We start from the raw sequence: 16,442 nt of genomic DNA on the forward strand, positions 1-16,442 counted from the left end.
GTCCAGCAGTTTCAGTGTCTGCGATGCGGCAGGATCAGGCATCCCTGTGCATTGCATTGTGAATGCAGAGAGCACAGCCAAGCTGGAGCTCTGCCAATATCACCCGTGTTTCCCCCAGGCTTCCCCTCTGCAGATTTCTCTTCCCAGCAGAGCTGTGATTACCTGGGGACCCTGAGAAAATAGGTCTGGGAGATTTCAGAGTAACGTCCACCAACACACACACACTGCAACCCCACTACCTCCTCCCTCTAGCAGCATCGCGGTTCAGCTGAGCTGTCTCTGCAAAGCTTCTCCAAGAGGTGATTAATAATTCAGTGTCAGTAGCGTTGCATAAAATCTCCTTGTTGAGCGCAGAGTGCAGTCGCACTGTGCTCTGACAGCTGCACTGTTACTGGGAGCTCGCGAGGCTGCATACTAAACACTGTACAGGCCACCTGGGACTGCCCTCCCTCTCTCTCTCTCACTGTCTCTTTATCTGTCTCCGTCTTACTCTCATCCCTTGCTCAGGAGCACAGCAGCAACACGCAAGTAGTCCTTTCCAGGGAAGAACTGGGATCTCTTTCTCCTCGCAGGAAGCGCGAAACAGCAGGATCAAGCTCTTCGGTCTCTCTCTGCGAGCGCCTCCGCACTCCACCCCCCCCTCCTCCCCCAGTCCCTCGGCGGCCAGAATGTCAAGAGCTGAGTCGCGGCTGCCCCTCTGGGCCACCTTACTTTGCCTGCTCTACCTGACGGGCTGCAGCGGAGCCAGAAGAGCCCCCAAAGTCCCCCGCTGTCCCGCAACCTGCTCTTGCACCAAAGACAGCGCCTTCTGCGTGGACACAAAGGCTATTCCCAAGAGCTTCCCTCCGGGCATCATCTCCTTGTAAGTACCCCGACGCGCAACCTCCCTCTGTCAGCAGACTGGCTCAAGCCCTGCACACTCCTCTTAATGCTGTGGATAAACTTTGCACTTGTTTGTTTTTCTTACTATATTTTCCCCTCGTTTTAAGAAAAGCACTTTTAATTAAACCAATTTGCTTTCGTTTTGAAAAAGGTTCCATTTCTGTCTGTTGCAGGAGGATGGGTTCAATCTTTTTTTTTTGGAATAATGATTTTCAGACTAGAGGGCAGTGCAGTCTGGGAACTGAAATGTGAAATGTGTGTGCTCTTTTTTGGTGATAGAGTGCAATCCAGCTCCACAGACTATGTTTGGAAAGATTCCTTCACAGCAGAATTAATTTAAGGATTTATGTATTTGATCTGTTCATTTCAGAACTTAAACATTCAGTGCAGAATAAAGCATCTCTGCTCACACTGTCTTAAGAAAATAATAATACAGAAAAACCTTACCTCTCTGATTACAGGATAAATTAGTTCAGTGCTGCAGGGGCAAAACAATCCGTTTATGGATATGCTGAGATATTCTATTTCCGTCTCAAAGAAAGCAGCATTCTGTTTCAGGTGACACTGATCGGTGAGTTCTGAGCTGCCAAAGATAATGATTAATAACAGTGGAAGAGAACAGCAGAGGTTCAGATTAGTTGGACTGTGGAGGTGGAGGAAGTAATTGATTTTCGTGTTGCAGTGTGGTGGGGGTTTAATCCCCATATTTCACTGACTGAATCAAAAGACCTCAGTGGCCTGTTATGGTACCACAGACGTACTTCAAACCTGTGTGTTTGTAAGAGATTGTACGAATCTGCATTGACAACACATGCAGTACATGTATATGAGTATGTTCAAGTACAAAGATTTCCTAATATTGACAAGTGATCAATATCATTTGTGAAGGCTAGATGTGTTTTGAAACGGAAAAGAAAGTTAAAAAAGAAAGTTAAAACAGGCTTCGGTTGCTTAGCTCTGTACTGCAGCCTCCCCAGACTATGAATTGAATTCTGCAAGGCAGTGATGCCATGACGGAGATGAAAGAAGAGCCCTGGGACTCTGTGGTCAAGTAGTTTATGGAGTTGAGGCCCGGGCGACAGTGAGGTCGAGTGATCAGAGCTAAGGGACTTGGCCTCCATGCTTAATGTTTAGAGACTTGTGGTGAAATTGCTTCCCGTGGTTAGAGCTTGATAATAAAGGCACGAGTGGAGCTGTGGAGGTGGGAGGAGGCTAAGGGCTGGGCTGGCTGGCCTAGTTTTACTGCTGAAAAACTGGAGAAATTGTCCTAGTGAATAATAATAACCCAGGAACTTAATATGAGGGGAACGATCATAGGAAACTAGCATATTGGTCTTTCAAGTTCTGTTTTAGATTGCTCACAGTCACAGTCACAAAGTAGCCCATGTTGTTCATTGTGCCCGAAGTTCTGATATCCTCTGTGCTTCTCCCTGTGCAGGACAATAGTGAACGCGGCCTTCACGGAGATTCCTGAGGGTGCATTCTCCCATCTCCACCTGCTGCAGTTCCTGTGAGTACGCCCCCCGCAGTCTTCCTCACCCCCTCCTCCACCTGCACAGCTTCCTGGCCTGGCCTGCTGGAGGGCACAGGCTTCACTGGTCCCACATTCAGAAGGGTGGAGTACAGAACATCACCCACGCTCGCCCTGTTTCTTACTAGACACGTTTGAAACACTGTCTGTGTGAGGACAGTAATGGAAGATCTGATTCCGTTAACTGGAATCAGTCTACAAACATGCAATTCATTGTATGTTTCTGTATATTATAAAAACATAGCAGGGTTACAAATGGCAGGAAGACATCTGGACTATCTAGCCCGTTTGATATTTAGCTACGAAAGTCTCCTCAATGAAGCCAAGGAATTGGCTTCAACAGCATGTTTTGGGCAGCTTGCTCAGATCTCTCACAACTCGTTGGGTAAAGATGTTCCTTCTGTTCTCAGTTATAAATACATGTTCATATACAGTAGCTTCTGCTTGTGTTCTCTGGCTCATTGATTCTGTTCAATCTGAAGAAATCCATTGGGTCTTTCTCATTGCCCTTGATGTGTTTGAATACTTGTATCAAGCCTCTCATCATTTTCTTTAAGATTAAAAAGGTTCAGTTCCTTCAGTCTGCCAGGACATTCCATTAAGTGCTGGAATGAATAACATGGTGAAAAAATTTGACCTAATATTCCAAATTAGGCTTAACTTAAACCAATTTGCTTTCGTTTTGAAAAAGGTTCCATTTCTGTCTGTTGCAGGAGGATGGGTTCAATCTTTTTTTTTAAATTTAAATTTTGCTCTTTTAATTACATACTGTATATATCCCAATATTTATTTTGCCAACAAAATGCTAGCAATTTAATTTATTAATTGATATAAACCTTGTACCAGTTTCTGAGTTTCAGAACTCCCAGGTTTGTGCAATATTAACACAAGATTGCTTTGTTATAATGATGCAAAGGAACAAGTAATAGGTTTATTCCATGATGAAAAGAGAAGAAAGGAAACAATGTTTCAGCTGTGGAGCCTTCTTCTGGTGTCAAGAAGAAGACTCCACATCTGAAAGGTTGTGTTTCCTTTCTTCTCAGCCGCTGCTGGAAATTCTGGATGTTGACATTGATAGAAACAGCACTCCTGAAGTGGTGTATTTTGGAAACTCAGGACTGAATCCAGAAACATTTTCAACAAAACGAGCGGAACAATTAAAGTAATCGATTAGAACTAGAGATGTAGAGGTCAGCTGGAACAGAAACCACAGACTCAGTGTTCCTCCTGGACTGGAAAACCACTGGTTTAGAAGCACACTGTGCATATTTTTGATCAGGAAGTTGAGAGTGTTTGGGGTGAGTCAAAATATTTTAGACAAGGTTTAAAGAATGTTAGTAGAAAGCATCCTTATTTTTGGTATCACAGTGTGGTATGGTAGCCTGTGTATTAAGAGTAAAGGGAAATTGCTAACAAAAAATTGTGGTAAATAATTGGTTGCCCACAGAAACAGCTTAAAGAGTTGTAGTTCAAAGGAAAGCTCATCTTATCGTTGATGACCCCTTCCACCTTCTTCATTCCCATTTTCAACCGCTACCTTCAGGGGGGAGTTTTAGAATGCATGTGGCAAAGAAAAATGAACACAAGAATTCATTTGTTCCCTCTGCAACCAGTATGTTAAATGCAGCTTAGTGACTGTTTCCCGTGTGAAGCTATCAGATTAACTTAATGATAGTGTGGGCAGGGTGAGATGTGTGTATGTGCATATGTATGGTTGCGTGGTTCGTACTATTGTTTCTTTTCGAAGTGTATTTATTTTACATTGAGGGTGTCATGTAAATGTTGCAGAAGAGAAAAAGGGATAGGTGCTTTATTGCTTTAGTGCTTTAATAATGATGGAGGGACACAGACTGGCTGACATTAACTATGCAGTATGAAACAAGGACTGATCGATGGATTAGACTAGTGAGTATCTGATCAAGGGGCAACCATGGCAAGCCAGCCATTAAAGCATTTGTGTTTTTTCGATTCAATGCACAGATACTCCCTTTAATGAACCTGCTGTGCTGTGCTTAGGAGCAGAATTGTCACGTCTGTGTGAAGATAAAATATTACATTCCTGCGCATGCTTTTAATGAGAGCCAACCACGTCTTTTGTCTCTGATTTCCAGCTGAATTACTGTCTGTCTCAGCACAAAGCATGGCATTTAAAGAGGATGTCTTAGTTCATGCTGATTTAAGGGCTTGTTTTCATGCTGTGTGTGTTTTCATGACACAATACCTCCATGTGACTTTTCTTTAACTGGTTCTGTACTTGTATTGTATTGTGAGTGGCTGTTTTGGGACAAAAGGACATCTTAGAGCAGAATGAGGGTGAAATGGCTAGCAGGGGCCGATCTTGTGTGACTGTGTTAACAGTGTGCCACAAGGTGGGGTATGATGCTCAATCATTATTCTTACCATGCCCTTCCTGTCAGTTAGGTCAGAGACGTCTTTTTGCCCCTACTGTTGCTGGAATAGTTTTAAACTGGTAAAACAAAAACATAAGCAAAAAAATATATACTAGGCATTCACGCAGAGGGAATATTGTGTAAGACGTTATGCCTCTGATCACAAATGAAATGTCACGCAAATAGAAATATTAGCTACTCCGTGTCCTATGTCTTTAGGTATCTTTCCTTCCTCAAGTACATGTTTAGTTTTTAGCCCCCTTCTATGATTTACCATTTCCATGAGTCGGGAGTGGGATTCAGGGTTTAGTTCAACTAAAACATTGCGTTCGCTCTGGGAAATGCACTGGCTAATGTAGCGTTTCCTTCCAATAAACACTGATCGTCCTCTCATGGACAGCCTTTGATATCTTCCATTCCTTGGTGTGACTTCCGTCTAGCAGCAACACTCCGTCTGAGTGAAGAGGGACAGCTGTGCACTCAGTACCCCAGATGTGTGCGTTTTCCAATATATTTTGCATGGCCACAACTTATTATTCTCAGCATGTCTGCTTTATCTGATTATCTATGCAGTGCACAGCTTGTGGTCTCTACAAGCTTCTGTATGCTAGAAGAATATCTAACAAATGAATGAACTGACAGGCCTCCTCTGTTGCATATTGCATATTACTCAGCGTCCTTAGAAGGTCAGGTTACAAGACGTACCTCACAGCTTCACATTGGACATGACCTTCAGATGTGCTATAGCTGAAAAATAAAAAGAAATTAATTAAAGGCAAAAAATATTCAGAATCACAACATTCAAAGGTATCTACACATTATACACAGGCTACAGCTTTGATCGCCCAGAAAACCATCCAATATTGTTTCTCAAAGGGTTTGTCTTTGTCCTGTGTTTTCTGCTTTCTTGTCTTACCATGGTCTGATGCTCTTATTCTGAAATGGATTTATCAGCTCATGAAAGTGCCTCATATTGTCAGACATCCCTGGAGGCTTTGAAAAGAAAAGTCTAAAGGCTGCCTGACCCACAGGGAGCATGAAGAAAAATCTAATTATAACAGAGAGGTCTTGATTCCTGTCTGAAAATAAAGCACACAATATAGTAGATGTGTATCCATGAAAAATAGTTTTTGACATTGAATGAGTTTTAAACTCATTCTGAGTGGCCTGTGTGAAAAATGATCTGAAGAATCTAAATGGTACATCTTATGAGACCACAAAAATAGCTTTAACTATTTATGTGCCGTGTATTGCGCAGTGCACAAGCAGAATAGAATGAGCACCTATGTCTTTTGGTCATATTTGGGCTGCTGGTGCTAGTGTGATTCGGCTCACTCATTAATCTCATTAATCTCTCATGAGTGTGGTGGAGGAAAACTGGTAATTAAAAACATATACATCTACCTTGCACTTCGACCATTCTCTATTATTCTTATTGGCATGACTTGCTCACTAAATTCTGCACACGATCACTGCCTTCAACAAACCCATGTGACTTATGTAATGAGCATGCCATACTGTACCAACACTGCAGCAACAGCCCAGATGGGTGACCAATGTCATTAAGATGCCATGGGTGCTAACAGCATTCTGCCAGGTCAGCCTGGCTCTCCTGAATAACGCAGTCCTCAGTGAACATTTCTAAATTATTACCTATTTTTATACCCCACTTTGCAGATTCTCTCAATTCAACCTGGCCTCTGCAAATCTAAACCTGCAAAACATCTCTACAGGGAGATAAGTAAGGGTCCTTCAGATAGCAGCTGAACCATTTAATGTCTCATGCAGATAAATATGGGGAGTTCCATAGTATTTTAATGTAGTTCCTCTTGGTGATAGCAAAACACACCATTATTGAAGCCAACAGTACTGAAAATGAGAGAGACAGCTGTCGTCTTATTAGTTTTGTTATTTCCTAGTTCACCTGTCAGACAAAATGTTTTTTTTACAACAGAATAGATGAAAAAAGTAACCCATTTTATGGCAGAAAAAGCTGGAAACTTTTCTCAGACACAAGAAGGGTATATAACACACACATGGTATTCTCCTGAATTGTTTGTGTGTCTGTTCCTCCCTGCAGGCTACTCAACTCCAACACTTTCTCCATCATTGCTGATGATGCCTTTGCTGGTCTTTCTCATCTCCAGTACCTGTGAGTGTCACCGCCAGAACCGCCCAGACTAATCCAATCCCTGTCATGGCTCATGCAGTTGAAGATGCAATACTGCCACATGTTCCTGTCACTCAAGACAGGACGTATAAGTTTCCCTGAACAGAAAGAATGGAATTGCTAAATGAATTTTAAATGTTGGTTAAACTGATCTTGTTTCTGAAAGGCAGCATGACAACAGTTTTACTTCGGTTCAAGAATAACATTTTTTTTTGAGGTGGCCATAAATTGTGAAATTCAAAATAGGTAATTGTGCCAACAAGCAACTATATCAGTTTAGCAGAGTGCTCTTTAGTTGGATTACAGATAAGTAGTCAAGGTGGTGTGTTCAGCACAGACAGGATTCAGCCCAGTGATGTTGAGCCAGTGACTCAACCACAAGACAAGCAACAAACTCATGTCCTGAATTAAAAAATACTCTTTCTGTGCTATGGTCTTTTTTATTTCTTCATTACACCAGTATAAAACTTCTAATGGAATAAGTTCTCAAAGGTGAGACAAGAAGCATATTTCATTCTACTGCCCAGCAAAGCTGACCAGGCCTTTTTGCTAATTAATGGATGTGTAGAAATATGAAATCGCCAGTGACCTCCTTTTTATAAGCCAGTGAAGAAGACGAGTACACAGAAGCAATGCTTTTACTTGCATTAAGTGATTGGGTAATGCTGTCCTGAGCTCAGCTCCAGTCCTCAACAGCGGCTAGGCTGTCTCTGCTGTGAATTTTAATTAATGCAGAGCAAATGTATAGTCCTACACCTTCCACTGCAGTCTAGCTTTACATTGTCAAATACAATTAACATTTCAAATGTAAAATTTTGCTGATGATGTTTTTATTCAAATTTTTCATTGACTTTTTAGCTAATTCTGTCACTCTTTATTTTGAGGGAGCAGAGTTTTTGTTGTTGGTGTTGTCGTGTTAATTCCAATTTAAATTGACTAGAAGAGTCCAACACCCTCTTTTTGTGTCTATTACTCTTGTGTTCCCCTCTGGCTGAAATTCGTCTTGGTTCATGTCTTTCACAGGTTCATTGAAAACAATGACATCCAGGCCCTGTCCAAGAACACGTTCCGGGGGCTGAAGGCACTGACTCATCTGTAGGTCTCAGCACACTACCCACACTCCTGTTGTACAGAAGCAATTTTTAGCAACATTTTAGGCCAAGCCATAAGAGCTTGCTGACTTAGAAATCTTAATGCATTTATATCAGACTGGAATTCTTCCCATTCTCTAGTTGTCTGCTGAGGCAGATGAACCATATTCCATTGCCATGGAAACAAGACTTCCGAGATCAATTTGATCACTGTTTAATGCGGTCATTTGTTAAAGTCAGGAACATGAATTGTTCATTTGAATGCTTCCAATTTCTTTCCTATTGCTTGCTCTGTCATGCAATTCTCTGCTGTTGTTTTTGCACAAACATCTCGCTGACAGTTGGTTTCACGGCAGTTCTTGAATGTCAAAAATGCATTTTTGAGGATTATTGAGCGGTCATCGTGTAAGCATGCCTGAGAATTCTCACCTTGGTCTGCTCTCTTCACAGATCCTTTGATTAATAAATGGGAATCGTATAGGCATGCCTTAGAAACCTAACTGGTCTGGTCTGCTCACTTCACAGTTCTCTGGCTAACAACAACCTGCAGGTCCTTCCTCGAGACCTCTTCCGCCATCTTGACATACTGACTGACCTGTAAGTTCAGGCTCCTTCCCCTTTGTGTCACTGAAGGGCTCTTTCTGGATTTAAGACTCTAGGAAGAGCTCAGAAGAAAGTTATGATTAAATATTCACAGTCACAATCAATATTTCCATACTGTTTAGGATGAAAGGCAAACTCTTCATCACAAGAAGCCTGTAGTAACCACTTTTCTATTATTTTCTTAGTCGCTATGATTTCTCACAGGAATAGCAAAATCAGTGAATTACCTAGCATGGGTTTGAATGGTTTCTGCTGCAGATCATAATTGTTTTTTGAGCTGAAGGGATTGAATTGTGGAAACACAATCATCTACGGATAACATGATTTTAACAAGTATTAAATAAAACAGCAGGAGCTGTTTTCCTGGAACCATGAAGGTCAAAAATGTTTAGAAGATTTGCTCAGTCAGGAGTGGAGTTAAATTAATGTTACATACAGCAGATTGATTTGGGACTTCAGCTCCACAATTTGTAGGGGAATCTGCGGCTTGTGGAACATGGTTCAATGCGTTTTCTGTCTCCTGGTCAGTGACCTGAGAGGGAACTCGTTCCGGTGTGACTGCAAGATCAAGTGGCTGGTGGACTGGCTGGAGAAGACGAACACCACGGTGCCAGCGATCTACTGCGCCAGCCCTATAGAGTTCCAGGGCCGCAGGATCTCTGACCTCACCCCCCGGGACTTCAACTGCATCACCGCAGGTCTGTGGGCAACAAGTGGTGGGAGCTGCTGGTGAACGGATTTAAAAAATCCAATCTTTAAGAACAGGCATCTGGAATTCTAGTGTTGACAATTTAAAGGGCTTACTCGTTTTCGAGCTCTAAATGGCTCAGAAGGATATGTCATTTACTTATTTTTGCAGGAACTTCTCATTTACTATTCAAAGCTCCTTTGACACATGCAAAACTGCATATTGGTGGTTAAGGTTCTGGTCTCCTAACATGGAAGGGTGTGGGTTCCAATCCCAACTGAGACCCTTCTGTGGTACCCTTGAGTAAAGTGCTTTAATTGTTCGAGTGGAATCCCCATGTATATAAATGGGTGCAAATGTAAGGTACTTCTAATAAAAGTATCAGCCAAATGAATTATAATAGAATGAAAGTAGTTCAATAGTGAGCAGTTGATTTATACGTTTTTTGAAATGCAGTCTTCCAACAATAGTTTCTTATCATCCTCCAGACTTTGCCGTGTATGAGACCTTTCCATTCCAGTCCGTATCGGTGGAGTCCTTTGAGTATGCTGGAGACCTCTATGTGGTTTTTGCACAGCCTGACACTGGGAACTGCACCTTGTACGAGTGGGACCATGTGGAGATGGTCTTCAGGAAATTCTACAATATCACCTGTAAGGGTTTACTTTCAGAGTGGGGAGACTTAGTCAACAAGCAAAAGCATAAAGAAAAGCCAGATCTTTTAGTTAAAATGATCTTCCCCTTAGGTGTCACAGTCTTGTCTGCTTTAACAAACACCTGTCACCACCTATCACGACATCTGCTGTAACAAATAACAGAAAAAATACACTGCCTCCATTTCTCCTGATTCCTCATGGCTCTAACCACATCCTTTCTGCTGCTCTCTGTCTTTTCAGCAACCCAGTTCTGATCATTAGCCTTTAATGACTCCATCTTGACTCTTTAGTTATGTCAGCAGAACTGCATGGCCAGCCTCTCTGGTGATAACTTCTAATTTAAATAATGAAATCACAATTAAATCGTACCCCCTGAATTTCTGATGTACAACAACCATGCTGTATCCCTTACTCCTTATCTCTAGCCACACACTAGTCCTCTGATATCGCCCTCTTAACTGTCCCCTCATGAAGACTACAAACAAGCAGATGATAGCACCTTCTCCTGCTTTGCCCCTAGACTGTATAACTCTCTGGCCGGTGAATTCAGGAATTCTGTTTCTTTTCATTTGCCTTGAAACTGGCATTTCTATTGATTAAGTCTGAGTGGGGAGCTGGGAGGGCGTGCATTGGTTACAAAGGACAAAATAAAGTGTGTTTCTAAAGGCAGAGATGCAAAACACTACATTTCAGCCACCGAACTTTTTCATGCATTACTTTCCAGCTTCAAATTAACCTTGACCTATTTCTATAGATTATTTGATGGACATAGTTTATTATATAATGATGTAATTTGTATTGCTTCTTTTGCTTATAATTTCTATCTTCTCCCTCTGATCTTATTGTACAGGTTATGAAAGGTGTTTCATAAAATAGTAATTATTGTTATAAGCTGCTTCCATTCTGCTTACTTTCCTTAAAGTTTTCAAATTTTACTCATAATGAAAGCAAAAGCCTCCCCAACACCTTCCTCCCCTCATCCACTCGTGCAGGTAAAAGCACCAGCGAGCACTCTCTTCCTGAACTGGTGTAGCTGCTTTCAGGATAATGGACTGTGAGTGGTACTCGAAGGGTAGGCTGTGTTTTCAGACTGGGTCTTGGTAGGCTGTGTGGCAGACAGATGGAAGAGCCCTGTGGATTTAAGAGCCCTTCTGTAGCGTTGATTACACTGCTTAGGCAGCCTTTTAGCCTACTGAAGCATGAGCATTAACCTCTGAGAGGAAAACAAATCTCTGATCCTAAAGATGCACATAACAGAGACATGAATTCCATAGGCATTTCATAGAAATATCTGCAGTTGTTGTTACCAGTATTTCAAAATATAAAAACTCACTAGGACAGTATATACATGCATATTATTTAAATATCTACAGTGTGCTTAAAATTATACCTTATTTTTAAGGAATTGGGCTAAACTCCAAATGATTTGGTTGTAAATCCTTTAGAGTCACGTGAAAGAATGGATCCAGCGTAGGAATTTACAATTACAGTAGAGGTGCTCAGCTTTCACAGCCCTACACTGACTTGTTTTTATGTGATTCCTTTTTTTTGATTGCTCCAGAGAGTTCTCCCTGATCTCTGTGTCTGTGTGTGTCTCTCTCCCAGCTCGCTCGGCAGTGTACTGCAAGCCTGTGGTGATTGAAAACACTCTGTACATGGTGGTGGCACAGCTGTTTGGTGGCTCACACATCTTCAAGTGAGTGTGAAAATATTGCCTTGATCTTGTAAAGAGTTCTGTGAACCTCCCGAAGTGACTTGCTGGTTTTAGACAAAGAGTCTATTAATTAAAAGCCTTGAATTAGTGCTACAGCAGTACTGCAATCCAGAATCTTCTTCTTTGCACTTAGTGCTTCCCAGCAGTTTGCAAAACAATCTCTCTTATGTTCTGGCCCTCAGAGAATCTTCTGAGCTAATGAAATTCCCTTGGCTATAAATAAGATGTTTTGCAAGACATTTGTAATCCGATGATTAATCAGAAGAACTTGATTAAAGACACAGTTTCAGGAGCAGTGAGGGTTGATCTGGGGTCCAGCAAGTAATGTCTCTGTTGATTGGGGATTGGGGGTGGAATGTGAAATTACTGCTGGGGGGGGGGGACGCAAGATTTTAAATTCAGCACTTCTTCAAAGGACAAATGCTTTTTGTAAATGGCAATAGTATTTTTATTTATTTATTTTTTGTAGAAGATTTAAAAAGGGAAAACGTCCGTTTGTAAAATGGGCTACTTTTCTTATGAAAGGGAAAGGTGTTCCCAGCCATTGGTCCTTAGATTGAGCCCTGGTCAAGGTAGTATACTAGGTCCTCAAGAGCAAAGTGGCACAGCTTTGTCTGGTTTAATGAAAAAGGTTGGTTAAAAGAATCAGAGTGTGCTTTAAATGCAAACCAGAGCGTATTTGGAATTGGTTGCTCTCCTAGGGATTGAGATTGATCGTGAACTTGTTCCAGACAGTTTTATAGAGCTGTACCCCCACATCTTTGAGAACAGAACTCCCTGATCCTCCTCCCATTCCATTACCTGGCAGGTGGGAGAAAGATCCTCTGAGGTTTGTGAAGATCCAGGATATTGACACCACGCGCGTCCGCAAACCCAACTCTGTAGAAGCTTTCCTCCTGGAGGGAGACTGGTTTTTCGCTGTGGCCGACAGCTCTAAGGCGGGTTCCACCAGTCTGTACCGCTGGAACAGTAATGGGTTTTATTCCCACCAGTCCCTCCACCCCTGGCACCGGGACACCCACGTCGAGTACCTGGAGATAGACGGCAAACCCCACCTCATCCTGTCCAGCAGCTCCCAGCCGCCCGCGGTGTACAAGTGGAATCGGGGGCAGCGCCAGTTCGCCTTCCACTCCCAGATACCCAACGCTGTGGACGTGCAGATGGTCAAGCACTTCCGGGTGCTCAAAGACCTTTACCTCTGCCTCACCCGCTTCATCGGGGACTCCAAGATCCTGCGCTGGGAGGGCCAGCGCTTCGTGGAGATCCAGTCCCTGCCTTCTCGGGGTTCGATGGTGGCCTACCCTTTCGCGGTGGGCCCCCGCCAGTACATGGTCCTGGGCAGCGACTTCTCCTTCTCCCACGTCTACCTGTGGGATGCTCTGACCCAGCGTTTCCAGCCCTTCCAGGAGCTCAATGTGCGGGCCCCCCGATCCTTCAGCTTGGTCTCCATTGACAACAAGAACATCCTCCTGGCTGCCAGCTTCAAGGGCAACACCTTGGCCTACGAGCACCTGCTGGTGGATCTGAGCGCTAAGTAGAAGGTGCCAGGGAGGAATAATCCCACTTCTACAGGTTGGGGGCTTGAACGATATGGGTCAAGTCTGGAGTGCAGGGGGGTCTTATTCGCCATCCAAACAATCCCCAAATCAACCCCATGCGTTAATTAGTTATACCGTTCTGCTCCAATGCATGTTTACAGGTTACAGGGCGGCCTTTATTTATTTAAGTGTTTTTGATCCAGAGCAAAAGCTTCACTCCTCATGATGTGAATGCCAGAAGGAAAAATGCTACACACTATTAAATGATGCACTGTATCAGAAGGTAAAATGTTATTGACTCATTGCACTGAGAGTTAATTTTACAAAACACTAACAGAGGCCTTTGCCCACTGGATACCACAGGATTTCTCTTGATGAAATGCTTTGAGAGTTTTGCCAGTATCAGAATGAAATACTAAGGAAACGGGCAGTTTTAAGCTCATAGTCCCTTTCCGATCCACACTTTTTTCATCTTACATACAGTATTGATGGAATTACCATTTAAAAATTGCCTTTACAAATTAAACACAACCTATTTGTTTGTACTAAACAACCAAACTAATGCTGCATGCAATCTACTGAATTGCACAACGTGCAAAGCTCATTAAAATGATATTTTGTTGCAGAAGAAACCCACCGAAGAGAGAAATTGTGTAGAAAGGTACTGTTACACCATACAGAAACCTTACAATGTGCCAAATTAACTTTATGACAAGGTACACAATTGTCAGGAAAGAAAGAAGGTGTAGTGTATAGCTGTTTCTAAGCATTATCTCCTTTGCTTTTTGTGATACCTTACTTTGAATGTGTTTGTATGCCTTTCATTGAGTATAGAGCAAGATGCCGGAGATTCACATGAAGGAAAAATCCTATGTCACATGTAGCTGCATCTCAAATATAACCCTGTTATATCATTGCTTTGAAAAGGATGTTTCTGTGGTAATATACTGTATATTTAAGGCCTTTAACTATTTTATTAAAAGCTGTTGGTGTTTGTTTAAATTACTGACATCTTTCTAAAATGCACAGAATGATGGTTACTTTGTAATACAATATTTATTGTAATTGTAGTGTTTATTGGAAGGCCATTCTTCAAAATGTCTTGCATGAAGACATTAGATTCAAGTTAAATGGCATTTCTTTCATAAATTGACTTGAACATGTATCTGTTAGTTTTTAAACCACCAATTTACAGTAGGTGTTAAGGAAGAGGTGGGGCTAATTTAAAACACTAACCTTTTTAAAGATATTTTAGTTTCATTTTTGGAAAAGAATGCCAGAACACTAAAGAAGCTAATGATAAGAAAAAATATGTCACTGTGAAGAATAACTTTAAAACACTTTTTAGATTTGTGCAAAAACAATATTGCCAAGGTCAGCATTCATTTATAATTGTTATTTATTGACTGTTATAAGCAGGAGTATCAGGAACACCTTATCATTTGCATAGACAAAGAGTGAAAAAATCAATTATTTTAATTAGTTATGCTCGGTATACACTCTATATACATTGTGAAATGTGATTGGTTATCATCCCTGTGACACATCCTTATTTGAGAAAAAAATGTATATGTGATGGAAAGTGTATTTGAATGGGAAAGCAATTTATTACATCAACAAAGAATACTTTAGCACTCATGAGATTTAAACATCTAATTGGTTAAAGCACCTCTATGAACAAAACAGAAATTAAAATATTGCATCTTAAGTGATGTGATCATGACATTCTGTAGTAGTTCAGGTGGGCAGCTGCCTCAGAATGCATAGGCTGCAAAGGAACAAGTAATAGGTTTATTCTATGCTGAATAGAGAAGAAAGAAAACACAACGTTTCGACTGTGGAGCCTTCTTTGGGTGTAAGAAAGATAGGACTGCCCTATCTTTCTTACACCCGAAGAAGGCTCCACAGCCGAAATGTTGTGTTTTCTTTCTTCTCTTTTCAGCACGGAATAAACCTATTACTTGTTCCATGATATTCTGTATCTGAGATTACTTCCCAGCTAACCTAACTAAAACCACAAGTGACAGTTTTCACTTTTTCAATTTGTGAAATGTGGTTTAACAGCAGTGCTCTCCAGTTCACATGTAACTTACATTGTTTTTCCCCCAGGCTCTTAAACTGTTCACCAGCAACCTACAGTCTCACAGTTAAGGAAAACTCTGCCTCAGTCATTCTCTCACTCACTGCCAATTATTATATGTGTAACCAAATAAGTGCAATAAATTATCATAATAATACTAAACTAAGAGGCTTCTGCTGAGCCCTAATGAATAACAATGAATTTTCTTAATCGCGTTACATTTCTTTGTATTTGTTGAATAGCAATATGTATTAGTTTTACATTACTGTCAGGAATATTAACTGTTAGTTGTTTGCAAACCTTGCAAAATATGAAATACTGTAAATATAAGCTAATCGCACTAAAGAAAAACTCTAAACATGAAAATGTGCTCTAAATGTACAAGTCCTGAGGTTAACTTTAGTATCATGCTGCCATGTTTATGATTTCTAAGCCTCTACAGTATATAATTTTTCTAATAATGTGACTTATTGTATGTAACCTTGCAGTAGATGACAGGTGGTGATTGTATGAAGATGTGTTCTGAACCATAAAGGGTTTCAAATGGGGGTAGAGAAGGTATTTTGACCAGAATTACACATTTGTCGCAGTTTGCAATTATTCAGTGCCAACGTGTAAGGCTGACCTTTACCCTTGTTCCATGTGTGAGAAGATACTGATTTCCAAGTGTTAACTGTGAAAAGTAAAAAGTTACTGGCCCTTTTAAAACTGCTTACAAATCCACCAAGCTGTGATGCGGTGTTCGTAATTCTTTAAAAGGGCTGTACAGTGAATGTTCCCTACTGAATGTACTGTTCCACAGAGGTGAAGAAGGAATGAAATGGAACATGTGTGTTATAAATGTTTGTGCCAAAGCAGCCTGTTGCCACAGCTCTTGCTTCCTGTTATGTAATATGTGGTATGGAAATGTACCTGTATATTCCCATGGTAAGTGATTAATAAACGTAGGCCCTAACTAAGCTGCTGGCTGTTGGTGTTGAATTTTACCCGGAGAGGTCCTTTACTGTAGACGGGCAGGGGAACATCAGTGGGCACCTTCTTACTTCTGGCTTTTCCTCCTGCCTTAGTAGACAAGGCTGAGAATGTAGACTGAGGAGAC

The 16,442-nt window shown here is 41.4% G+C and overlaps 1 protein-coding gene across 1 annotated transcript; it reads left to right on the forward strand.

The window, feature by feature from the left end:
• Positions 1 to 171: 171 nt before the first annotated feature.
• Positions 172 to 16,302, forward strand: lgi3 (leucine-rich repeat LGI family, member 3). Its single transcript, XM_088624129.1, has 10 exons — positions 172 to 299; positions 508 to 862; positions 2,321 to 2,392; positions 6,884 to 6,955; positions 7,997 to 8,068; positions 8,590 to 8,661; positions 9,196 to 9,365; positions 9,844 to 10,008; positions 11,617 to 11,707; positions 12,534 to 16,302. Exons 2-10 carry the CDS (start codon positions 669 to 671, stop codon positions 13,261 to 13,263), a joined length of 1,638 nt encoding a protein of 545 aa, XP_088480255.1. The 5' UTR covers positions 172 to 299; positions 508 to 668; the 3' UTR covers positions 13,264 to 16,302.
• The last annotated feature ends 140 nt before the right edge of the window (positions 16,303 to 16,442 follow it).

The sequence above is a fragment of the Lepisosteus platostomus genome, chromosome 3 (assembly GCF_059453375.1).
Source record: "Lepisosteus platostomus isolate fLepPlt1 chromosome 3, fLepPlt1.hap1, whole genome shotgun sequence".
Taxonomy (NCBI): Eukaryota; Metazoa; Chordata; class Actinopteri; order Semionotiformes; family Lepisosteidae; genus Lepisosteus; species Lepisosteus platostomus.

Excerpts from the sequence above, each read along its gene's own strand:
- lgi3 (XM_088624129.1), top strand. The coding sequence starts at position 669 with ATGTCAAGAGCTGAGTCGCGGCTGCCCCTCTGGGCCACCTTACTTTGC. Across the intron at positions 8,069-8,589 it reads CTGAAGGCACTGACTCATCT|TTCTCTGGCTAACAACAACC; the intron begins GTAGGTCTCAGC and ends CTCACTTCACAG. Across the intron at positions 11,708-12,533 it reads GGTGGCTCACACATCTTCAA|GTGGGAGAAAGATCCTCTGA; the intron begins GTGAGTGTGAAA and ends ATTACCTGGCAG.